The sequence below is a fragment of the Mesoplodon bidens genome (genome assembly GCF_964165515.1).
Source record: "Mesoplodon bidens genome assembly, chromosome: 18".
In the NCBI taxonomy this organism is placed as follows: domain Eukaryota; kingdom Metazoa; phylum Chordata; class Mammalia; order Artiodactyla; family Ziphiidae; genus Mesoplodon; species Mesoplodon bidens.
This window is the reverse complement of record NC_138175.1, coordinates 51,274,985-51,300,872: the sequence shown is the minus strand read 5'-3', so window position 1 is coordinate 51,300,872 and position 25,888 is coordinate 51,274,985. Positions and strand designations below refer to the sequence as shown.

Genomic DNA, 25,888 nt, shown 5'->3' with positions numbered 1-25,888 from the left:
TCACTCATCTCCATTCTATCTTCTAAAGATTTCATATGTTCTCCCTCCTCCCTCTCCTTACTCTGGTCCAGTTGCCTATTTGGTCCCTTTTCCCCACTTCATCCGTCATCTCTATACTCATCCCCGGTTTCCTTCCCCAGTTCTGCCCCTTCCCATCTAGAAGGATTTTGCTAAACCACAAACCTGCTCCTGTCAGGTCTCTCCCCTGCTCGGAGCCTGCTCTGACTCCCCAGTGCTCTCGTCCTGTGACCTACGAGGCCTTCCGTGGCCTGCTGCCTTCTACCCCACCTCTTGCCCCCCGCCCCTTTCCCCAGCACACACTCTCTCTGCCCTCTAACGATACTCAAACAGCTTGCCTTTCCCCAGACGCGCTGTTCATGCCTCCCGGCTCCCTCTGCCCAAATACCTTTCCCATCCTTCTCCACCTAGTGACTGTTTTTCCATGCTTTGAGGCACAACACAGCCATCCCCTCTGCTGAGAAACCTAGCGTGACTCCCTCCAACCTAAGCAGGGCCCCCGCCTCTCAAGAAACCTGGTCGCTGCTGTAGCTCATTCTCTGCCTGACTACATGTCGGGCCCTTTGCACGCAGGGTCTCACTGAGTTCCCCCAACAGCCCTCAGGGCACAGGGACAAACACTTCCAGTTTCTGGATGAAGAAACTGGGACTCATGGAAGGAATCACAGCTAGGGAGGGGACAGTCAGGATATGAACTTGTGATCTCATGCAGCCTGGCTCATCCATGAGTACTTTATCTCTGTTTTGTAAGTTTTGATTTTATAACACTCTCTGTAGAGGCACACATGTATATAATTTATGAATTAAAAATATACTCCATACACCAAGTGGCCACAAAGTACTGCCTGGCACTGTGGTCTCTCTTGGTTAAGTAACTTCTTCACCTGGGTTTGGTGGAGTCAAGGATTTCAGAGTGTTCTTTAAGGCCACATTTTATTTATTTATTTTTTTTGCAGTACGCGGGCCTCTCACTGTTGTGGCCCCTCCCGTTGCGGAGCACAGGCTCCGGACACGCAGGCTCAGCGGCCATGGCTCACGGGGCCCAGCCGCTCCGCGGCATGTGGGATCTTCCCAGACCGGGGCACGAACCCATGTCCCCTGCATCGGCAGGCGGACTCTCAACCACTGCGCCACCAGGGAAGCCCAAGGCCACATTTTTGACATGAGCATCAGTTGCTCTGTTTGAATATGCTTCTGACATGGATTGTTCCAGAACATCCCAAGAAGTCCCGAGGCTCAGCGGCCCCGGAACAAATGGCGCTCCAGCATCTGATGTCCTCCCAGATGGAGAGACAGCAAATTCCATGGACCAGCACTGTCCACAAGAAATAGGACACTAGCCACATATTCAAGCTTAAATGCCCTAGTAGCCACACTAAAAAAAAAAAAAAAGCCAAAAGAAACAGGTGAAAATAATTTGTTCCTGTATTTTATTTAACCAGATAGATGCAAAATATTATTTCATACGTACTCAATGTCAGCAGTTTTTTTCCTTTATAAATTTATTTATTTATGGCTGCATTGGGTCTTCGTTGTGGTGCATGGGCTTCTTATTGCGATGGCTTCTCTTGTTGCGGAGCATGCGCTCTTGGCACGTGGGCTTCAGTAGTTGTGGCTCCTGGGCTCTAGAGCGCAGGCTCAGTAGTTGTGGCGCATGGGCTTATGCTCCACGGCATGTGAGATCTTCCCGGACCAGGGCTCGAACCCATGTCCCCTGCATTGGCAGGCAGATTCTTAACCACTGAGCCACCAGGGAAGTCCCTCAGCAGTTTTTTAAATGAGACAGTTACATTCTTTTTAATCACACTAAGCCTGAAATCTGGTGTGGATTTTACACTCATGACACATCTCATTTTGGACCAGCCATGTTTCAAGTGCTTAAAAGCCACGTGTAGCCAAGTGGCTGCCATATTGGACATCACAGCAGTAGACGGTGCCTGACCACAGATCTGGGAGTATGGCTTCCTCAAAGTCCAGCTTTAATATGGGACAGTGTGCCTTCAGGTGACAGCATGGCTTAAGGTCAAGATCCTAGACTCTGAAGCCAGACTGTGGGGTTCAAGCTCTGGAACTTCCAAACTGCCACTCCAACCTCTCTGCACCTCAGTTTATTCCACTGTGAAAGGAGAATCACCAGCAAGACATCAGAGGGGTTTTTGTGAGGATTAAAGGAGTTAATAGGTATTTAAACACTTAGAACAGGGCACATATTAAGTGCTGTATGGGTGTTGATTTTGATTATTATTTGGCATTTTGTGAAAGAGAAAATCTCTCGACTCCACATTAACAGTTGAAGAATGAAAATCTCCCTTAAAGACTTCCCATCCTTGTGAAAGATGTCCAGAACATGGGGGACACACGGGACTTCTAACCGCCACAGGTAGGACGCACAGACCACTCTGGGCTCTCAAGGGCGAATGCTTCAACATTCTCCGCTGGAACGGGTGTGTGCAATCACAAAGCTTTGGACACCTCCCAGTCTAAACTCTGCCACGTATTGTCCTGTTCTCATTTTTCTGTTTTGATCTGTGTAGTGGGTTGAATGGTGTGCCCTTCCCCCGCACCCAAGATAAGTCCACCTGAGACCTGTCAGTGGGAACTTATTTGGAAAAAGAGTCTCTGCGGATATAATTAAGGTTAGGATCTCGAGATGATATCACCCTGGATTATCCAAGTGGGCCCTAAACCCAATGGCAAGTGTCCTTACAAGAGAAAGGCAGAGGGAGATTGGACACAGATAGGAGAAGAGATGGCCATGTGAAGATGGAGGGAGAGTTGAGAGTGATGGGGCCACCCAGGAACACCTGGGGCCACCAGAAGCTGGAAAAGGCAAGGAAGAATCTTCCCTGAGAAAATTCAGAGGGAGTGTGGCCCTGCTGATACCTTGCTTTAGGATTTCTGGCCTCCAGAACTGTGAGGGAATAAATTTCTGTTGTTTTAAGCCACGAAGTTTGTGGTGACTTGTTAGGCAGCCACAGGAAACAAATACAGTCTGTTTAGGGGCCTGTCTCCTTCCACCCTGAAGACAGAGTTTCTGTGGCTTTCAGCTGTGTCTCACAGCAGCAAACAGGCTCAGAAAGAAGGCAGAGCCAGAACCAGAACTCAGGTCTCCAGAAACTCATTCCAGATCCAGGGGTTCACTGTGGAAACTCGCAGGGTATTTTGCCTGTTAAAGAAATACAGAGTGACTATTGAATTTTCTTTTAAGGCATTGGTTGAAAACACAAGCTTTTGTTGGAGTCCTGGTTTGTTTGCTTACTTGCTTTGTGGCCTTGGTCAAGAGACTAACCTCTCTGTGCCTCGGTTTCTCCTTCTATAAAATAGGGATAACAAGATAAGTCATCTCAGAAGGCTGTGATATGGAGTATATGAGAATTGATCAACTTTGCCATTTGACGTTGTCCTGAAAGTCTTTGCAAATGCTATAAGACAAGAAAAATGAGATGTAAAGATGGGAAGGCAAGACATAAAACTAACATTTGGATCATTTCAAAGGAAAACTAAGAGAACCAACAAAGTTTTTGTATGTTTTTGGCCATGCTGCCCGGCATGTGGGATCTTAGTTCCCTGACCAGGGATCAAACCCATGCCCCCTGCAGTGGAAGTGCAGAGTCCTAACCACGGGACTGCCAGGGAAGTCCCTCAACAGAATATTTTTATTTTTATTATTTACTTTTTAAAAAGATTTTGTTTAATTAATTTTTAAAACTTTAGCCATCCTAATGGATGTGAAGTATCTCATTATAGGTTTTGTTTTAAATTAATTTATTTTTTGGCTACGTTGGGTCTTCGTTGCTGTGTGCGAGCTTTCTCTAGTTGCAGTGAGTGGCGGCTACTCTTTGTTGCAGTGCACGGGCTTCTCATTGCAGTGGCTTCTCTTGTTGTGGAGCACAGGCTCTAGGTGCGCGGGCTTCAGTAGTTGTGGCACGTGGGCTCAGTAGTTGTGGTGCATGGGCTTAGTTGCTGTCTGGCATGTGGGATCTTCCCGGACCAGGGCTCGAACCCATGTCCCCTGCATTGACAGGCGGATTCTTAACCACTGTGCCACCAGGGAAGTCCCCCACTTTAATGTTTGGCTCAACAGAAGATAACTGGGTCTTCACCTCTGCTTGGGTGCTCAGTCTGTTGTGGTATTTTGCAGGTTTCGTTGAACACTCAGGAGAGAGTGAGAGTGAAAAAGGGAGGTAAGTGTCTTAGTATTATTATGATAATCATTTTGAACTTGGGGACCTCTTTTTTTTTTTTTTTTTTTTTTTTTTTTGCGGTACGAGGGCCTCTCACTGTTGTGGCCTCTCCCGTTGCGGAGCATGGACTCCGGACGCGCAGGCCCAGCGGCCATGGCTTACGGGCCCAGCCGCTCCGTGGCATGTGGGACCTTCCCGAACCAGGGCACAAACCCGCGTCCCTTGCATTGGCAGGCGGACTCTCAACCACTGCACCACCAGGGAAGCCCTCGGGGACCTCTTGAAAGAGTGCTGGGGAACCCCCCAAGGTTCTGTGGACTGCACTTTGAGAATCACTCCTTACCTTTGGGTTCTATAGGGCCTAGAGACAGTATCCTGGGACCTGAACACCTCTGGGGCCATGAGACCTGGTTCAAGAGACAGCTCTAACTACAAGCAAGGTATTCTCTGAGCCTTAGTTTCGTCATCTCTAACATGGGGTTTGTGATGATGAAAATAATAAAAGTACCTCCTTCCTAAGGTTGTAGCGAGACCCATAGGAGATAACTCTCTGACTCACACCTGGCATGGAGCATACAATAAACATTTGTTATTATAGTTTGGGAAACGTCATTTTATTTTATTACCAACACTTCTTATTCATGCAGTTAACTTCTCCAGAGGCCTATCTTGTGCTGGGCAGTGCTGGGGACATGGTGATGAATGAGAAGGGCCTGGCCCTGCCCTCATGGGGTTCCCAGTCCAATGGGTCACAGAGTTTTCATTTGTGAGGGATTGCCTTTAGCACCAGGTCCCTGAGGAGCATGACTTCTTAAGACTGGGGAGACAGGGAAAGGCATTCTAGGGAGTGGGAGCAGCATGGCAAGTGGAGAGGGGGACAGCTGTGGCCTGATGGTTGGCTGGCTGTGTCCATTTCTCTGCCCCCAAGATGCCTCAGTCCTGTTGCTGGTGAGAAATACGTGTGTATATATGGTTCATCTTTTTAATATTTATTTATTTGGCTGCACTGGGTCTTAGTTGCGACACGCTGGAATCTTCTTTGCAGCATGAGAACTCTTAGTTGCGGCATGTGGGATCTAGTTTCCTGACCAGGGATCAAACCCGGGCCCCCTGCATTGGGAGCGCAGAGTCTTAGCCACTGGACCACCAGGGAAGTCCTCCAACCCCTCTTCTTGTGTAAAGTTAGTTCCTCAATTCTGGGCTCTTTTTTAGGGAAGTCCCACCTCTGATCTAACCTCAGTCTCTCATGCTGCAGATCCTCCTTTTGCTGCATATCCATCCACAGTGCCCCATGGAAACTTGGGACGTCCCAGCAGAAGAGGTGCCCGGGATGGGGCGGGGTCGGGTCCAGCGCCTCCACTGTCCCCCATCCGGGGGCCGTCGCTTGGGGCCGGGTGAGTCAGCCCCCGGCGGCTCCCGCGTCATCCCGGCCGCTAGGCTCCGCGCTATTTTGGGCTCCGGGCGCTATAAATAGAGGCTCGCGGAGCAGAGCCGTTCCCCCTCCGCTCGGGCGCCCCTGCGTCCCTGGACCCGCCGCGATCGCCGGGCCGCGCGTCACCGCGGCTAAGTTTAGAGGCGGGTGGGGACGTCGGCCGGGTCACTGCGCCCCTCGGCCGCGCCCCCGCTTACAGAGCCTTCCGTCCGGCGGCAATCTGACCCCCGCCCAGAGTCCCTCGGGTGGAATTAGGGGTGAAGTGTCCCCATATCCTCCATCCCCACCCCAATCCTTCGGAGGCGCAGAGGAAACTCGAAGTTGGGATTAGGGGAAGGTTTGGGAGTGGAGCAAGGTCTGGACTCGAGGAGTCGCCCGGGAACTTCGGTTGGGACTGGAATTTGAACTTGGAGCGTTTGGAAGAAGGACGGGGAAATAAGAGTACGGACAGCTGTTAGACTCGAACTCGCACCTCTGGGAGCCGGAAAGATGCGAATCCGGAATCCGAAAGTTAAATTTGGGAAGAGTGTAGGAATCAAACTTGGAAATATAATATATTACAGAGCCGAGGACAACTTTTCTCCCCCTTAACTAACGTAAATAGGCTCAGAGTTACCTGAACCGCGCGCAGCGGGCCCTTTGCCGCACTTCTGCGATAGTGAAACGGGTCGGGAGAAACGAAAGGGCAGCCTGCCCCCTTCTCACGGGTCTTGCCCCGGGATGGGTCTGGCGCAGCGGTCCCCGGCGCCTCTACACCCCAAATCCTCTTGTGGGGCGCCATCGCCCCCTGGTGGAAAAGGCACGCTTTTCAGGTTTATTTGGTAATTCCCATTCCCCAACGGGAGAAACTGAGTCCCACCCAGGCTGGCTTCCTTCTAGAAGCTCTCTCTGCCCTTGGGTTCAGAGACACATTTTCATAGTCCTTCTCTATGTCACTGGGGCCTCAGTTCCTTCATCTGTCAAATGAACTATTGATACCTAAGGGGAGGGTTACTGTGAGGATTTAGCTCATCTCCAGCTATCTATCTATCTGCTTTGATGGGTATATAGTTGATGGTAATTTATGTATTTTTTATTTATAGAGCCCCTCTTCCTGTGACCATGTGGCCCCTTCCCTCATAATCTACTTCACGTCACTGTTTTTTAATCATCTCCAGAGCATGTATGACTGTCTGGAACACTTATTTGTGGGTTTCTTTCTTATGGTCTGCCTCCCATGAGACCATCAGCACCACAGGGCAGGGACCTGGTCTGATTTGCTGCCAGCTGTGTCCCCAGTGCCTGCCACACCGTAGGTGCTCAATATGTAGTTATTCAAGGAATGAGTGAACCATGGATTTCAAGACAGGGCTCCATGGTCTTATGGAATTCTCACAAGTTTAGCAGTCACAGATGGGAAAACTGAGGCTCCCAGTGGTGAAGTCGCTTGCTGGAGGATTCTGCTTCTGTTCTTTGTTCATTCATATAACATGGTTCCGTAGCCCCTTCTTGTTTCTGGGCACTGTGCTACAGCGGTGGCCACAACAGCTTCAGCCTCTGCTTGCCCAGGACTTGGTCAAGGACTATTTTATTTTTATGACAAACCTGAATATTTCACCTACTGCATGCCAAGTAAAGATGTAGGGACTTTACATGTAACTCATTTCATCTTCCTAATAGTTATGCTATTGTTATCCCCATTTTAGAGATGAGCAAACTGATGCACACAGAGAAACGGAGTTGCTGGCACCAGGTCACACTGCTAGTAAGTGATCCTGGGGAAAAATTACACCCAGCGATGAGACTGCTTATGAAGGAAGAAGAATCAGGGAGATGGTAGACTTCCCATTAGTGACCCAGATGGAGCACCAGTGTCTTCTAACTTTGTAAGAAAAATAACTAGGAACCCAGAATTTGAGATTCCATTTGTGAGGGTCAAATAAAGACATTTTCAGATGAGCAAGACTCAGAAATTTTCTACCCAGAATGTTCTCTGAAAAAGTTAGAAGAGAATGTACTCTAGCAAGAAGTAAAAATGAATTCAGAAGGAAGAAGTTTATAAAAAGTAACAGAAACTTGTTAAGGGTTGACTCGTGTCCCCCAAAAAGATATGTTGAGTCCTAACCCCCATTACTTCAGAATGTGATTTTATTTTGAAATAAGGTCTTTACAGAGACAAGTTAAAATGAGGTCATTATGGTGGTCCCTAATCCAATATGACTGGCATCCTTGTAAAATGGGGAAATTTGGACACAGAGACGGACATGCACAGAGGAAAAAGACAGTGTGAAGACACACAGGGAGAAGATGGCCATCCACAAGCCAAGGAATGCCTGAGGCTACCAGAAGCTAAGAGAGGGGGCTGGAACAGATCCTTCCCTAGTGCATTCAGAGGGCGCATTGCTCTGTCAATACCTTGATTTTGGACTTCTAGCCTCCAGAACTGTGAGAATAACTTTCTGTGGTTTAAGCCACTCAATTTTTGGTACTTCTTTACAGCAGCCCTAGGAAACTAATACCATGAACCAATTATATAAATAAAAATTAATTAGAAAAAATCTTTTATAGTAGGTCCCTAACAAAACCCAAAATCAATGGAGAGATAGAGACAATATGTTCATGGGTATGAAAAAGATGTCAACCTTCTTGTAATTAATCCATCAATTCAGTGCAATTCCAATCTCAATCTCAATAGGATTTTTCAGGGAAGTAGAAAAGCAGCTGCTAAAATCTATCTAGAAGAGAAAATGGACAAGAATGGTAAAGACAGATTTGAAACTGAACAGAGGTGGGGGACTTGCCTCATGTGATATCAAAACATATCTAAATGAAATAATTAAACTGGCATGGAGGCAAGGGACAGATACAGAGATCAATGAAACATAACAGAAATGTCAGAGATAGACCTGTGTATACATGGGAATTTGGCACATGATAAAGGTGGAATATCAAAACCAGGGAAAGGACTGGCTTCTTTTTTTTTTTTTTTTTTGCCCAGCTGCATGACTTGAGGGGTCTTAGTTCCCTGATCAGGGATGGAACCCTGGCCCCGGCAGTGAAAACACTTAATTCTAACCACTGGACCTCCAGGGAATTCCCAGGACTGGCTTTTAAAATAAATGGTATCTGGGGCTTCCCTGGTGGCGCAGTGGTTGAGAGTCCACCTGCCGATGCAGGGGACACGGGTTCGTGCCCCGGTCCGGGAAGATCCCACATGCCGCGGAGTGGCTGGGCCCGTGAGCCATGGCCGCTGAGCCTGCGCGTCCGGAGCCTGCGCTCCGCGACGGGAGAGGCCACAACAGTGAGAGGCTCGCGTACCGCAAAATAAATAAATAAATAAATGGTATCTGGACAATTAGCTATATCCACCATAAATTCCTACCTTAGTATATTTTCAAAAATAAGTCTCATATGGATGAAAGAAACAAAATCAAAACTAGGAAAAGTATTAAAAGAAATGATAAACTATATTTATGACCTTGGGGTCTGGCAAGCCTCTTAAACACACCAAAAGTCAGGATAGATTGATAAATAGGTGCGAATAAACACTAAGAACTTCTGTGTGAGAAAAATAAATAAATAAAGTTAAAATATAAAGTGCAAACTAGCAGGAAATATTTGGAATATGTGTAACTGACTAACAATTAGAATTGGAATCCATAAAGTACTCTGACACATTAACAGTAATAAAAAAGGCATACAACCCCATTGAAAAAATGGGCAAAGGATATGGGCAAGCAACCCACAGAAAACAAACTATTAAAGACCAATAAACTCACAGAAAGATGTTCTCTCCTTAGTAATCAGAGAGTTGCAAGTTAGAACAGTGTGATACTATCCTTTCAGGAAATGACTAATACTTACTCATCAACCAGGTCTCTGCTCAGAGGTCCCTTTCTCTAGGGAGCTCTTTCCTGGCCCTCGGGCTGGATTAGGTGTTCCCTGCCCCACCCCCCTCCCGGGCCCTCTGGGGTCTCCTAGCCAGCCCTGTCCACTCTGGATCGTCACTGTTTGGGAAAGGGTTTGTCTCTCCCAATGCGTTGTGAGCTCCAGAAGGGCGGAGCGGGGCTATCGTTATCTGGGGCAATGTATGTGGAATAAGAGAATGAGTGAATGGGGAAACTGAGGCTAAGTCAATGACAGAGATGGAATTCAAACCCAAGTCTATACTGAGAGAAGGAACCTAGTTTGATTACCCGCCATCTCTTCTCCACTAAGCCCTGCCCAGAGCCCAGGCACACAAGAGGAGCTCAATAAGGGCACTGAAATCAAACTGCTTGGCAACCGGAGACGCTCAGGGCCAGAGGCGGACAGCTCTCTCCAAACCCAAACCTCTGCAGTCCTCCAGAACCATAGAGAGCTGCGCGAGGAACCGCCTCTCTCGATGCTCTACGCCTTTGGGGAACGTCGGGAGCGGGCTGGAGGGCTAGAGAGGCAGGAAGTGCGACCAGCCTGGGGCTACGCTGGCCGCGCCGGCGGTGGGGACGCCTCGATCTCTCTCCCGTCTTTCCTTCGCGGCCCGGGGGCGAGGAGGTGAGTTCTCGGGGCGCTGAGACCGTGGGGCTGGGTTGAGAAGGGCGTGGGGTTGAGACCGCCGGTGGCGATTGGCAGATGCAGAAGCCAATCAATCGTTACAGTGTCTGAGAGTTTGAGAAGGTGGAGCGAGGGGAAGGCATCCTGGTGCGAGCCTTGGGGGTGGGGTGGACGGAGGGTTGGGGACAGTGGTCTGGCCTGGCAAACGGAAGGCGGGGAACAGTGAGGGCGGGGAGAATAGAAAGCTGGGACCCTGAAGGGTGTGGCGAAAGGAAAGTGTGTCCCGGTAAGGGGCGGGGCGAGCCGCAGGTGGAGGCTCGATGGGGCGGGGCCTTATAGAACCTGGGGCCCTGGGTGTCTGGACCTGGACGCGATGGAGCCCTGGAATTTTTGTGGGGGTACGGCTGTGTCTGGGGGTTCCTTCTGGGGAATGTCGATGCTTTGCTCGCTCCCGACGCCACGGCTTCATTTTCAGGCCCCAGAAGGACCTTGCGATGGACGAAGAGAGAGTGCAGAAGCCCGCTGGCCCACCGACAAGGAGGAAATTCCTCGTTCCAGTGGACGAGGATGAGGTCCCTCCTCCCGGGGTAGGACTAGGAGATGGGGGGACTGCTGGGAGGCTTGGGGGGTGGTTGGGAGGAAGGGGGACAGGAAAGGCCTGTGGGACCACAGTGTGGGTTAGGAAATGTTGGGGCCTGGGTCACTTTGAGAAGACAGTCTTTTGCCTTCTGCAAGTATCAGTTTCCTGTAAAAAGTACAATGTCATGGTCAGGAGGGCTAAGGCAGAGGCTGCAAACTGGCAGCCAGGAAGTAGTCCTGAGATACGTTTTATGTGGCCAGAACCCTGGTTCTGCAAGGAATGAATTTATTGCTAATAGTTGAGAATTGGAAGGTTTGGCAATTTTTAAAAATCTGCACTTTTGACATCTTTTGGTAAATAAAGGATCTGGCAACACAGAGATCTCAATCCTACAGGAACACAATTGCCTGGTGCTAAGTAGTGGCTGCCACCTATGTGCTATGAAGAAAAAGAAAGTAGGCTAAGGATAGAGGGTGTGGTGGGGGAGAAGAGCTACCTTAGATAGAACAGTCAAAGGAGGGCCTCTCGGAGGAGATGATGCCTTTGCCAAAATGTGAAAGGAGTGAGCGAGCTATGCAACATCAGGGGGCAAGGGAACAGCCAGTGCAAAGGCCCTGAGGTCAGAGAGAATCTGATAAGTTTTAGGGCAGCAGGAAGGCCAGTGGGGCTGGAGTAGAGAAAGCCAGGCGGAAGACGTAGAAGGTGAGGTCCTTGAGGCAAGGAGGCAGGGGCAGATCTTTACGAGGCTCGAGGACTGAGATGACAGCTTTGGCTTGTACTCTGAGTAGGAACCACCTAAGGGCTCTGAGCAGAGGAGGAACATGATATGACTCAGTGTGGGGAGCAGACTGTGGGAGGTCAGGGCAGAGGCAGGGAACTGGTGAGGAGGTGACTGCAGTGGCCCAAGGGAGAGAAGATGGTGGTTGGGACCAGGGTAGAGGCCGAGGAGGCGGGGAGAAGTGGCTAGATTCAGATTTTGTATATGCCCTCTCACACCTCTCCCCACAGGCCAAGCCCTTATTCAAATCCACACGGAGCCTGCCCACTGTGGAGACCTCACCCCAGCCGGCTCCTCAGACCTACGCCGAGTACGCCATCTCAGGACCTCCAGGAGGGTCTGGAGCCACACGCCCCATAGGGCCAGAACCCCTGGCAGGAGAGACCCCCAACCAGGCCCCCAAACCAGGAGCAAAATCCAACAGCATCATTGTGAGCCCCCGGCAGGTGAGGAGGGGGCTGGAGAAGTGGGGCTTTGGGGTTTCTGGTGGGAAACGTGGTTATAGGGAGAGCTTTCTAGTGGACAAGGAAGGAGTTCTGAGTTCTAGCCATTGTGCTCTCAATAGCACCATTCATCCAATCAACTAGCTTGTGTGGGTTGAGTATGCCCCATGTCTTAGTCTGTTCAGGCTTCTGTAACAAAAATACCATAGACTGGTGGTCTGAACAACGAACATTTATTTCTCACAGTTCTGGAGGCTGAGAAGTCCAAGATCAAGGCGCTGGTAGATTCGGTGTCTAGTGAGGACCTGCTTCCTGGTTCATAGACAGCCATCTTCTCACTGTGTCCTCACAGCGTAGGAAAGGGTGAGGGAGCTCTCTGGGGTCTCTTTTATAAGGGCACTAATCCCATTCATGAGGGCTCCACCCTCATGACCTAATCACCTCCCTTCGCCTCCTAATATCATCACATTGGGGGGTAGTATTTCAACCTATGAATTTTGGGGAGACACAGACATTCAGTCCATAGCACCCCAACTCTTATGGTTGGGGGCATGATTGTGTTCATGAAGCTACATTTCCTGTCCCCAGGTTTGTCCATTTATTCAAAAACAGTTGAACACAGGCCCAAGATTGAATCCACTCTGCCACACAGTAGCTGTGTCATCTTGGGCATCATCTTGGGTGACTTAACCCCTCTGAGCCTTGAAAATGGGGGTTCACCCACTTACAATCCATAAATATCTTCAGAGGTTACCTGGTGCAGTTCTAAGCTCTGGAGATTGCAGATAAAGTCTCTGCCGTTGACGGGGCTGGCATTCTGGAAGGAGAGAGCAGCAGTATACAGAGATAATAATGGGGCTCAAGAACATGAAATATGCTCAAAATTGTTAGCCATCAGGGAAATGCAAACCAAAACCACAATGAGATACCACTTCATAGAATCAAAAGGATAGACAATAACAAGGGTGAGGAGAGTGTGGAGGAGTTGGAACCCTCATACACTGCTGGTGGGAATGTAAAATGGTGCAGCCACTTTGGAAAACTGCCTGGCAGTTCCTCAGGCATCTAAACATAGAGTTTTAAACATAGACATTTAAACATATGACCTTGCAGTTCCACCTCTAGGTATATATGCAAGAGAAATGAAAATATGGTCAACCTTCTGCAACCATGGATACAAAACCCGCAGACACGGAGGGCCAACTGTACAACGTCATCTGTGGATTTTGATATCCAGGGGGTCCTGGGACCAATCCTCTGTGGATCCTGAGGGACCACTGTCTTACATCCACACAAAATCTAGTACACAAATGTTCACAACAGCGTTATTCACAATAGCCAAAAAGTGGAAACAACCCAAATGTCTAGCAATTGATGACTAGTTTTTTTCACTTAGCATAATGCTCTCAGGGTTCATCCATGTTGTAGCATGAATTAGTACTTCATTCCATTTTGTTGCTAAATAGTATTCCATTGCATGGATACGCCACTTTTTGTTTATCCATTCATCCATTGATGGACGTTTGGGTTGTTCATATTTTTCAATTATTATGAAAATGCTGCTGTGAACATTTGTGTACTGCTGTTAACATATGTTTCCAGTTCTCTTGGGTATTTATCTAGGAGTGGATTTGCTGGGTCGTATGGTAACTGTATGTTTAACTTTCTCAGGCACCCCCAAACTGTCTTCTAAAAGGCTGCATCATTTTACATTCCCACCAGCAGTGGATGAAGGTTCCATTCTCACCATATCGTCACCACTTGTCATTGTCTGTCTTTTGGATTTCAGTCATTCTAATGGGTGTGAAGTGGACAAAATACTTCTTTAAAAATTAAAATTGGGATAAACAACAAGGTCCTACTGTATAGCACAGGAAATTATATACAATATACTGTGATAAACCATGATGGAAAAGAATATTTTAAAATGTATATATATATATGTATAAGTGAATCACTTTGCTGTACAGCAGAAATTAACATGACATTGTAAATCAACTGTGCTTCAATTTAAAAAAATAAATAAAACTGGATCCCGCCCCTCCCTTGCCCAAAGCCCTTCCATGGCTCCCAGTGGCTCAGGTTCAGATGGCCCAGAGCCTGTGGGACTTGGGACCCCTGCAGACCCTTCCCACCCCAGCTGCTCTGACCACTCCACAGTCCACCCCGAGAGCAGATACCACATCCTTATTAGAACTGAATTCCACCTCACTTGGTAATTACATGTTTGTCCCTGACATGCTTTTGTTTAATGTCTGTGTCCCCCACGAGGGCAGGGATCTATGTCCTTTTGGTCACGGCTGTATCCCCAGCACTTAGGCACACAGTAGGCACTCAGATACCTGAATAGATTACAGCTTGACTTGCTCAAAGTATTTTGATCTTGGGCTACAGGTTAGAGCATGAGGCGGGGGTTTATTTATTTCTTTTGGCTGCATTGGGTCTTCATTGCTGCGCGTGGGCTTTCTCTAGCTGCGGTGAGCGGGGGCTACTCTTTGTCACGGTGCGCGGGCTTCTCATTGCAGTGACATCTCTTGTTGCAGAATACGGGCTTCAGTAGTTGTGGCACATGGGCTTCAGTAGTTGTGGCTCGCGGGCTTAGTTGCACCGCGGCTTGTGGGATCTTCCCGGACCAGGGATCCAGCCCGTGTCCCCTGTATTGGTAGGTGGATTCTTAACCACCAGGAAAGTCTGTGAGGGGTGTTTAGAGAGAGGAGTCTGCTTGGCAGATACCAGGCTTTCGGGGCTCTGACCCTGTGGAGAGTCACACCACGGTGAGGAGCTTCCTCCTGAAGGCAGTGGGAAGCCATGGCAGGGCTTAGAGCTGGAGAGGGGCAGCTTTGTACTTTAGGAAGAGCCGTCTGGCTCCTGTTTGGAGGGTGGCCAGGAGGGAACACCACTGGGGCAGGAGACCAGGAGGAGGTGGGGTGGAGGCCATGGCAGTGGAGGGGAAGGAATTCACGGGGGATGCTTAGAAGGTAGATGTCCCACCTGGTGGATGAGGGGGGGAGGGAAGCGTGTAGGACAAGGCCTGGGTCTCTGGATGGTGGGGCCGTCCCTGAGTTGGGGCTGGGAGGGGGAGCAGGTGTGGAGGCCAGTGCCGAGCGCAGTGAGGTAGATACCTGGGGACAGGTGTCCAGTGGAGCACAGGACACACGAGCTGGGGCTGGGGAGAGGGCTGAGCTGGAGAGAGACCCAGGGACCCTTTAGTTAAGGCCTAGGGCCAGGGAGGAGGGGCCTGGGTCAGAGCCCCAGTACCAAGAACATTCCAGGCTGAGGAGGAGGAGGAGAGCAGAACTGGAGAAGCCCCAGGTGCAAAGCAGGGGGTGGGGGGAGGGGCCCTGGGGTGGCGGTGGTCCCAGGGTCACCCTGCCAATGGCTTCTGTTCTCCCTCCCCCCAGAGGGGCAACCCTGTGCTGAGGTTTGTGCGCAACGTGCCCTGGGAGTTTGGCGATGTGCTTCCCGATTACGTGCTGGGCCAGAGCACCTGTGCCCTCTTCCTCAGGTGAGCTCTGGGGGCCACCCACCCTCAAGATGGCCTGGGAGGGGTGTGCTCTGGGTGTTCTCGGCCATTGTATGGGAGACCTCTGGGCACGGCCCGGGCCTAGGTGTGACTCTGTGTGGGAGGCAGAGATGTTGGCTTAGAGGTGTCTGAAGCAAGAGCTGGGCCCTGGACTCTGGGTCTGAGGGAGGAGGGGCCAGGGGTCTGGATCCTGGGTCTCAGGGGGGAGGGGCGGGGGTCTGGATCCTGGGTCTGAGGGGGGAGGGGCCGGGGGCCTGGATCCTGAGTCTGAGGGAGGAGGGGCCAGGGGCCTGGATCCTGGGTCTGAGGGAGGAGGGGCCAGGGGTCTGGATCTTAGGTCTGAGGGAGGAGGGGCCGGGCGCCTGGACTCTGGGGCTGAGGGAGGAGGGGGACTCATGTCCTGGACACCAGGACTGGAGCCAGGATTTCTGTAACCGTCGCCACAGTTAAATAAGTTTCCCTCCACTCCTGGGGGCCCCTCTCCAGACAGGGGAAGTGAAACTTCTAAGTCCCTGTCCTCCCTGCAGGGTATGAGAGCTGATGGCTGCTGAGCAGAGATGTCCCTTTGTTCCTGGGTGGCAAAGTCACCCCACCCTGTCCATGCCAGTGCCCTCTGAGATCAAAGCAGGCAGTCCCAGGGATAGGCCCTGCTTCCCAAGACCAGCTGTACAGCACACCCCCTGACCCCGGTATACACTCTCTAGGGTTTCCTGGTCTCCACCTGAAACCTAAAGTCCTTCTCTTCCTCGGTGAAGAATCCGGGGGTCCACCCTTCCAGGGAGTCAGAGCCAGGCATCCCTCACTGCCAGTCCCCCCGTGCCCCTTTCTTGAAGGGTGACCTTGAGCAAGTCACTTAACCTCTCTGAGCCTCAGATCTGCCTGTGCTCCCCAAGCCCTCTGCCTTCCAGCAAGAGGGGAGAAGGGCTTCTGGGGTCTCTTAGCTGGAGACCTTCCAACCCTCCCTCTCCTGCCCCCCCAGCCTCCGTTACCACAGCCTCCACCCAGACTACATCCATGGGCGGCTGCAGAGCCTGGGGAAGAGCTTCGCCCTGCGGGTCCTGCTCGTCCAGGTGGATGTGGTAAGCAGGGGTCACTCCTCCATGGGCCTCACTGTCCCCATCTGTGAAATGGGGAGCCTTGGGCCTCCCGGTTGCCTGGTGGACTGTTGAATCTCTTCCAAGGAGAAATGCAAGTTGGAACCCCAGTGGGGAATTTCTCACATCTGAGATGGACAGCTGTGTTAGCAAGGAGGTGGAGGGTCAGATTACCCATCTCCTCCTTCCCCATGCCCCCTTCAACCAGGCCCCGCCCTCTGCCACTTCAATACTTCTTGAACCTGTTTCATTCTATCCTCACAGCTGGGCCCTGATCCAGGCCCTTTCCCCTCTTGCCTGGGTCCCTGCCCCAGCCTCTTCTCTTGTCTTGTGGCCTCCAGCTTCGACCCTGCAGTAGTCAGAGGGGTCTTCTGGCACACAGATCTGATATCCCAACCCCTCCGTGGTCCCCCAGTGCCCTCCATGGCCCGCGAGGCCCAGTGTCACCTGATCCCTGCCCAACTCTCCTGGTTCATCTCTAAGCTTCCACGTGATCACCCTTTCATTTCACAGCCTCCATCCCATAGTGGTGAATTGTATTTTTTCCCCTCCCTTCCTTTGCACATGCTGTTCCCTGTGCCTGGAATTCCCTTTTCTGCTCTCTGTTGCTCTCACTCCTCATCCTCCTTCAGGTCCCAGCTCAGATATCCCCTCCTCTAGGAAGCTGTCCCTAATCCCCCAGGTAGGACAGATGCTCCTCTGGCTCTCCCACCCCAGCGCTGGCCACTCTTGAGTCATCACTGACTGGGGACTGTCTGTCCCCCTCATCAGACTGTGAGTCTCGGGAAGGCACAGCCAGGGTTGTCCCGGTCACTGCTGGGTCCTGCACAGGCTGGGCACCCAGTTGGAGATGAGGGAGTGTCAGTTGAGTGAAAGGCTCTTGGCATCCTAAGCTGCTCTGCTTCCAAGACTATAATTCTTTGCTTTCTCCCAGATCCCTCATTCTAATTTTCTTCTCTACTCAGAAAGATCCTCAGCAGGCCCTCAAGGAACTGGCTAAGATGTGCATCCTGGCCGACTGCACCCTGATCCTTGCCTGGAGGTGAGATGGAGGCTCCCCTCCCAGGTCAGGCTCTATCCTGAGAGTTATTGCCCCTTCTGCCCCCAAATCTTCCCAGCCCTTCTTCCTCCCGTGAACTCCCTGTGTGAGTCTGGTCTAGGCACTGCCTCTCTGGGCTTCAATTTCTTTATCTGTAAAGTAGGGTCTTAATATCTTTCTTATAGGGTTGTAGGCACAAAAGCAGGTGACGTACATCAAATCCCAGGACCATACTAGGCACTTATGAGTTAGACATAAAATCTGGCTGAATAATTAATTTCAAGTCTAGGTTTCTAAAGACCATTTTGATTGGCTCTCCAATAGGGAAAAGAAGACATCCCTTCCTCACACCATAATCAGAAAGAAATCTTGATAATTATAGACACAAAAAGCAAAACTACAGTAAAAGTATTCAAAGAAATCTTATAAAATATATATATATTTATTACGATCCTGTGGTAGGGAAAGTCTTCCAAAACAAGACCCAAAACCTAGACACCATAAAGGAAAAGGTTACCCAATTTGAGTAAATTAAAATTTTAAAACTTCCAGATGGTAAGAGATACTGTGAACAAAGTTAAAAGACAAGTGACAGGGGCTTCCCTGATGGCGCAGTGGTTGAGAGTCCACCTGCCGATGCAGGGGACGTGGGTTCGTGCCCCGGTCCGGGAAGATCCCACATGCCGCGGAGTGGCTGGGCCCGTGAGCCATGGCCGCTGAGCCTGTGCGTCCGGAGCCTGTGCTCCGCAATAGGAGAGGCCGCAACAGTGAGAGGCCCGCGTACCACCAAAAAAAAAAAAAAGGACAAGTGACAAACTAAGAGAAAATACTTGTTATATATATATAAAACAAAGACTTATGATCCCTAATTTATATATGTATATATAAATTTTATATTTATACAGTTCAAATATATATAAATGTTTATATTCATAGGAATGTATTTAAACATTTATTACATATTTACGTGTATGTGTATATATACATATACATATATATATACAAATATATATATTTATAAAGAGCCTCTTACAATTCAGTAAGAAAAAGATAACCCAATTTTGAAAAGTCTAACGCAGGTTGCCAAGAGCACATGAAAAAACTATTAACCACACAGCTTATCAGGAAAAGTAAATTTTCAAAGAATGAGGTGTAATTTTTCACCCATTAATTTGGTGAAAACGTCAGATGGATAATATGAAAGGGGCACCTGCATCTTTGGTTGGCAGGAGACATGATTGGCTATTAAAACAGAAAATAGACATACTCTTCAACGCAGAAATTCCCCCACTAGGAATATCTCCCCTTCGATCATCCCTCCTTGGGTGTGCAAATCCACAGTGGCGTGGGCCTTCCTGGCACCATCCATGCAGTAAGCTGCAGGACCAAACAGCATGGTATTTTAATTTATGTATAAAAGGAAGGAAAATGAGCCATGTTTATAAACAGATACAGATGTGAATAAACTGAAGGGGCTCCAAGGCATCCGAGCTGTGAACAGTGTTGAACCTTGGGAATGGCACAAGGCGAGGTCCTGAGGGGAGGGAGACGTCTGTCCTCTGCCCTTCTCTTTTCTTCTGAACATGTAGTGGTTCGTTTCTTTTGTTAAAGAATAGGTAGCATATTCATGTAGTTAAAAAAACAGAGGTGATTATATATATACTATATATATATATTACATAAGTATGTATAAGTATTATAAAATGTAAGTATATAAATATAAGTGTATGTAAGTATATATGAGCATATACATAAGTAATATATAAGTATAATATATTTTATAAGTATATATAATATATACCTATATCATATAAGTATATATATTAAGATATATAATCACTTCTGATTTTTGAACTACATATATAATATGTATATATACCGTTTTTATACTGCTTTCAGATACTGTATATGTGTACACAGTATATACGTAAATGGTAGTATATGCGTAAATGGTAGTATATGTGTAAATGGTAGTATATGTGTAAATAAATGGTAGTATATGCGTAAATGGTAGTATATGTGTAATGGTAGTATATGTGTAATGGTAGTATATGTGTAATGGTAGTATATGTGTAAATGGTAGTATATGTATGTGTAAATGGTAGTATATGTGTAAATGGTAGTATATGCGTAAATGGTAGTATATGTGTACATGGTAGTATATGTGTACATGGTAGTATATGTGTACATGGTAGTATATGTGTACATGGTAGTATATGCCCTTAAAAGTCTCTCTCTTCTGTGCCTTCCCTCCCACTCTACTCCCCTCACCCTTACAGGTCACCATTATTGTTGGTTTCTTTATGTCCTTCCAACGTTTCTATAAAACGCAAACACGTGTGAAAACATCTTAATTTTCTTTCTTAGACGGAAGTAAGCCTACTATATATACTGTTCTGTGCCTTGTGTGGTCATGTCATTATCTGGAGGTCTTTTCTATATCAGTGTAGAGAGCAGCCTCATTCGTTTTTATAGCCGTGTAGTATTCTCATATAGTGTCCACATAAAAAAATTAAGACTTTTTTTTAGAGAAATTTTAAGTTTATAGAAAAATTGATGGGCAAGTACAGAGAGTTCCCACATACCCCCTCTCCCCCCGCACAGTTTCTGCAATTACTTATATCTTGTATTAATGAGTGCGGTACATTTGTTACAACTGATGAACTAATATTGAGATACCATTAGTAACTAAAGTCACAGTTTACATTAGGCTTCTCTCTTTGTGTTTACAGGCTATGGGTGTGATGTGTCCATAATTACTATTCTACAGAATAATTTCACTGCCCTGAAAGGCCCTCTGTGCTCCGCCTTTTCATCCCTTTCTTCCCCCAACCCCTGGCAACCTCTGACCTTTTTACCGTCTCCGTAGCTTTGCCTTTTCTAGAATGTCATATAGTTGGAATCATACAGTATGTAGCTGAAATAGAAAAATCCACAGTTCTCCTCGTGTGTTTGGAAAACCCAGTTCTTCATCCTGTGCGTCTCCTTTACTCCTCACACAAAGCCCTTCACTGCTGGCCACCAAATATGTGGAAGATTTTCTCCACACCGAGCAGTTCTCTGCCAGCTGGGTGTCCTACAGTTTAGCTCAGTTCTGACACTGTCTACCTGGAGATACCGTCAGGTCCCACAGGTTAAGGGCTCTCAGCGCTGCCCCACCGCACACACACTGCAGGCGCCAGTCGCAAGCCCAGGTAATCCCCTGTGCTCTGACCAGCCGGCTATAGGTCAGGACCTCCAATGACCCCTTCCTCAGGTTTGATTATTTTGCTAGTGCAGCTCACAGAACTCAGGGAAACACTTACTTCTGCTTACCAGTTCATTAAAGGATGTGATAAAGGACACGGATGAAGAGGTACATAGGGCAAGGTCTGGGAGGGGCCTGAGCGCAGGAGCTTCTGCTCCTGTGGAGCTGGGGTATGTCACCCTCCCGGTGTGGATGTGTTCGCCAGCCTGGAAGCTCCCCAAACCCCGGTACTCGGGTTGGGATTTTATGGAGGCTTCTCACATAGGCATGATCACTTATTAACTCCATTTCCAGCCCCTCTCCCCTCTGGAGGATCGGGGGTGGGGCTGAAAATTCCAAGCTTCTAATCCTGGCTTGGACTTCCTGGCTCCCAGCCCCCATCCAGGAGCCATCCAGAGTTACCTCAGAGGAACAAAAGATGCTCCTGCTGTTCTTATCGCTTAGGAATTTACAAGGGTTCGGAGCTCTGTGCCTTTTTGGCTTCGTTGGATCTTCGTTGCTGCACACGGACTTTCTCTACTTGCGGCAAGTGGGGGCTACTCTTCGTTGCGGTGCGTGGGCTTCTCATTGCGGTGGCTTCTCTTGTTGCGGAGCACGGGCTTCAGTAGTTGTGGCTCACGGGCTCTAGAGTGCAGGCTCAGTAGTTGTGGTGCACGGGCTTAGTTGCTCCGTGGCATGTGGGATCTTCCCGGACCAGGGATCAAACCCGCGTCCCCTGCATTGGCAGGCGGATTCTTTTTTTTTTTTTTTTTTTTTTGCAGTACGAGGGCCTCTCACTGTTGTGGCCTCTCCCGTTGCGGAGCATAGGCTCCAGACGCACAGGCTCAGCGGCCATGGCTCACGGGCCCAGCCGCTCCGCGGCATGCGGGATCCTTCCCGGACTGGGGCACGAACCCACGTCCCCTGCATCGGCAGGCGGACTCTCAACCACTGCGCCACCAGGGAAGCCCTGGCAGGCGGATTCTTAACCACTGTGCCACCAGGGAAGTCCTAGCAATAGGCTTTTAAGGTTCCTCTATGTCTTTTCATATCTTGGTAATTCATTTGCTGTTTCAGCTATATAGTATTTTCATTTTCAGCTGTATAATATTCTACCATGTAGATGGACCAGCTCTGTAGCCCCCTAATGGTGCACACTTGGGTGGATTTCCAAGCTTTTGCTGGTACCAGCAACACTCCTACTACTGCCCTGTACCCCAGGAATGGGTATTTAGGCCAAAGGGTAAATGTATTTGTAATTCTGTGCCCTCCCTGGGGGTGTGTTACCTCTATACTGTTTGACTATTTGGAAAAATGTATTTATGTATTAATTGAATATTAAAACAAAAGCAAGTGTAAAAATTGCTCTTTTTGCTGTGGGAAGTAGCACAGTGGAGTACAGAGAGCCCAGCCAGGTGAGACAGACCCACTGAAGGAGCTGTCTCTCCTCCTCGCCAGCCGTGTGATCTTGGGCAACGCTGGTCTGTTTCCCACTCCGCATAATGGATTGAAAATAACTGCCTTACAGGATCTCTCAGGAGAGCTTCTGAACATAAAGGGCTTTGGACAGTACCTGGAATGCAGCTGGGACCCCACACAGGGAATATTTCCCATGTCTTTACATCCAAACTAGGGAATGTTTTGGACCCATTAAGTAAATGAGATCGACCTCCGTCTGCGGATATGGATGGACGTCCTGGTTGTACTGTGGAGCAAAAGTGAAGGCAAGAAAGCGGCTACAGCATGCTAACTTGTGTGCTCTGAACAAATGATTAATAACAATAACAGGGCTTCCCTGGTGGCGCAGTGGTCGAGAGTCCGCCTGCCGATGCAGGGGACGCGGGTTCGTGCCCCCGGTCCGGGAAGATCCCACATGCCGCGGAGCGGCTGGGCCCGTGAGCCATGGCCGCTGAGCCTGCACGTCCAGAGCCTGTGCTCCGCAACGGGACAGGCCACAACGGTGAGAGGCCCGCGTACCGCAAAAAAACCAACAAACAAAAAACCCAAAAAAACAATAACAATAATAATCCCTGCTGCAGTGAGAGGAAAGCAACAAAGCCCATGCAAAAAACACAGAATTAGAAAAATGAGTGTTTCTTTCAAAAATATAAATCAACATTTAATCAACAAACATTGCTCACTAGCTAGACTTTGAAGGCTAAGAAAATGCCTCAAGACAAATACTTTATTTCCACTCAACTCAATATCAAGTTCCAAAGAGAAAAAAAATCAGCTTTTTCCTGTTCCTTTATTCCACACACAGACAGTCCCTTTTAATGATTTAGTTGTTCCAACTACCTTTGAAACAGTTAATTACGTGTCAGAAAAACCCCAGTGCCTAATGGGAAAATGAATGGCCACTGTGAAGTTGGGTTAGTTGTGGTAAGAGATTCAGCAGTCAGGGTCCGGAGCTTTTTCCTTTTGATGGTGCACTACATGAAAAACCTTCAAAGCTCCAGTTTTCTTGGTAGTGGGAGCTGACTGCTTCATGAGGTTGTCTTCCTGTGGTTGGGAAAATGGTATTTTTGGTTTTTCTCTCTCTCGAACCTGGCCAAACTCTGTGCACCGACCTCCCTCTCAGAAGAGCTAACATTTCTTAAATAGACTTCTACGTGCCAGGCGTGGCACTTAGCGTGGACTCGTTTAATTGTCAGCTTAATTGTCAATTGTCCCCCACTCTACAGATGAGGAGACCGAGGCCCAGAGAGATGAAAACCATTGGCCCAGGGTAACTCAGGTGGGAAGTGGGGCCTGAACCTAACTGGCCAGGCTCCCAACCTCTGGCCCTTAGTCAGAAAAGATGTGTTAAGATGCACCCACCAAGCAAGGGTTACCGCCAGGGGACATTTTGGGGGAGGTTGAGAACATTCATTCCTCTATACATTAGAGTTTGGAATTCTTGGAGTCAGCAAATGAAATTAATCTAAAACATGACCCCTCCTTCCCCTGACCCGAATGTCTCTCACCCCAGCCCTGAGGAGGCCGGGCGGTACCTGGAGACATACAAGGCTTACGAGCAGAAGCCGGCGGACCTCCTGATGGAAAAGCTGGAGCAGGACTTCGTCTCCCGGGTGAGGCCACCTCACCTCCCTGCCTGGGCCTCCCCCCAGCTCCTCCTTGGGGGTTTGAGCTGCAGTTCTGATCTCGAGTCATACCTCTCCCTCCCCCGACCCCACCCTCAGCTTCCCTTCTCCAGCCCAAACAGCGAGAGGGGTCTTCCTAAGCACAAACCTGATCCTGCCCTTTCCTGCTCAAAACCCTCCCATGGCTCCCCAGTGCCCTCACCATGCTCTCCAAGGCCTTGCCTATTTGACCCGGCAGCCCCGTCTGCCCCCTGCCCCCGCATTCTGTCGCTTCTCTGTGCCTGTTCCCTCTGCCGTTGATTAGCTGCCTAATCCCATCTTTCCCCCATCTCAGCCCCAATGCTTCCTCCTCCAGGAAGTCCTCCCGGATCCCCAGGCCAGGTCAAGGGCCCCCCGCTGGGCTCCCTCAGTCCCAGCCCTATCTGGGTCACCATGTCTGGAACTGATTTGTCTCCCAAACTGGGCTGGGAGCCCCAGGAGGGCAGGGCTGGGGCTGTCTCGATCCCTGCTGTGTCCCCAACACCACTGAACACTCAGTGAGTGCTCAGGGAATATTTGCTGAATGAATTGTTGAATCTGGGCTCCAATGATAGAGTAACGGAGGATGTCCACAGCCACCCCTGAGGTGGGTACTATGAGGACCCCATTTGCCTGCAAACGGAGGCCCAGAGAGGTCAGTTCCCTTGCCCAGGGTGTCACAGGGAGTAAGCAGCGGGGCCTGGTTTTGAACTCGGGTCCAACTTCAGAGCCTACGGTCCGTGCCCAGGGCAGAACCAACTCAAGATAAATGGCGTTTATCTTCGAATCACATGACCAGCACCCTCTCAGCTAGTTGGGGATCACTCTGAGATGACCTTTTTTTAAAAAAAATTAATTATTATTTAGTTTTGGCTGTGTTGGGTCTCTGTTGCTGCGCATGGGCTTTCTCTAGTTGCAGCGAGCGGGGGCTACTCTTCGTTGCGGTGCGCGGGCTTCTCATTGCAGTGGCTTCTCTTAATGCAGAGCACGGGCTCTAGGTGCGTGGACTTCAGTAGTTGTGGCACATGGGCTCAGTAGTCGTGGCTCGCAAGCTCTAGAGCACAGGCTCAGTAGTTGTAGCGCACGGGCTTAGTTGCTCCGCGGCATGTGGGATCTTCCTGGACCAGGGCTCGAACCCATGTCCCCTGCCTTGGCAGGCAGATTCTTAACCTCTGTGCCACCAGGGAAGTCCCTGAGATGACCTTTTAATCATCAGAACACATAATCAAAAAACATGCCCCCAAAGCATTTACTGAGCTCCTCCCGCATGCAGGGCAGTCTGGGGACACAGCAGTGACCCAGTGCTGCCCTCACAGACTCAGTCTTGTTCTTTCTTCCAATCCACCTCTGCCCCCTCCTTCCCCTCCAGGTGACTGACTGTCTGACCACCGTGAAGTCAGTCAACAAAACGGACAGTCAGACCCTCCTGACTACTTTTGGGGTAAGGAACAATTCCCTTGTGCCGACTGGCATTTCTACCCCCTTTGCTTTTTGAGGAAGCCCCCTGCATACTCCCTTCTACTTCCCTGTCCCCTCCCCCATCCTTCCTGCCTCCCCTGCCCTCCTGCAGGATATCAGTTCCTTCCAGGAATATCTTACACCCCTGATCAGCTGGGGCAGGGGAGAGTTTTGTGTTCAACTCCCCTGACCGTTCGCTCCTACCTTCCTCAGTCTCTGGAACAGCTCATAGCTGCATCGCGGGAAGATCTGGCCTTGTGCCCAGGCCTGGGGCCCCAGAAGGTAAGAGCCCTGGGCATGGGCTTGAGGGGTTGGGGGCAGGAGGGAGCCCCAAATAAGTGGGACCTCAGACCCCAAAGTTCTGAGGTTTCAGAAGGCCCACAGTGCCTCTCCTACAGATGGGGAAAACCGAGGCCCAGAGAGGGTGTGGACCAGCCCAACCTCACACAGCCAGTCTGGGATAGAATCCAGATCAGGCTACTTCTCTCCTAGCCCCCCGA

General features: G+C 49.5%; 1 protein-coding gene across 4 annotated transcripts in view; it reads left to right on the top strand.

The window, feature by feature from the left end:
* The window catches only part of ERCC1 (ERCC excision repair 1, endonuclease non-catalytic subunit), a 44,822-nt gene that overhangs the window by 18,718 nt on the left and 216 nt on the right, over positions 1–25,888 (top strand). The window contains exons 2-13 of one of the 4 annotated variants that reach the window (XM_081216740.1): positions 4,160–4,202; positions 5,458–5,596; positions 9,832–10,146; positions 10,622–10,733; positions 11,735–11,950; positions 15,349–15,452; positions 16,450–16,549; positions 17,530–17,606; positions 21,295–21,375; positions 23,801–23,900; positions 25,300–25,371; positions 25,602–25,670. In XM_081216740.1, the coding sequence (XP_081072866.1) occupies positions 4,160–4,202; positions 5,458–5,596; positions 9,832–10,146; positions 10,622–10,733; positions 11,735–11,950; positions 15,349–15,452; positions 16,450–16,549; positions 17,530–17,606; positions 21,295–21,375; positions 23,801–23,900; positions 25,300–25,371; positions 25,602–25,670 (1,428 nt within the window). The remainder of the gene's footprint in view (positions 1–4,159; positions 4,203–5,457; positions 5,597–9,831; positions 10,147–10,621; positions 10,734–11,734; positions 11,951–15,348; positions 15,453–16,449; positions 16,550–17,529; positions 17,607–21,294; positions 21,376–23,800; positions 23,901–25,299; positions 25,372–25,601; positions 25,671–25,888) is intronic. The other 3 variants (XM_081216742.1, XM_081216741.1, XM_081216743.1) reach the window with 3 other exon arrangements.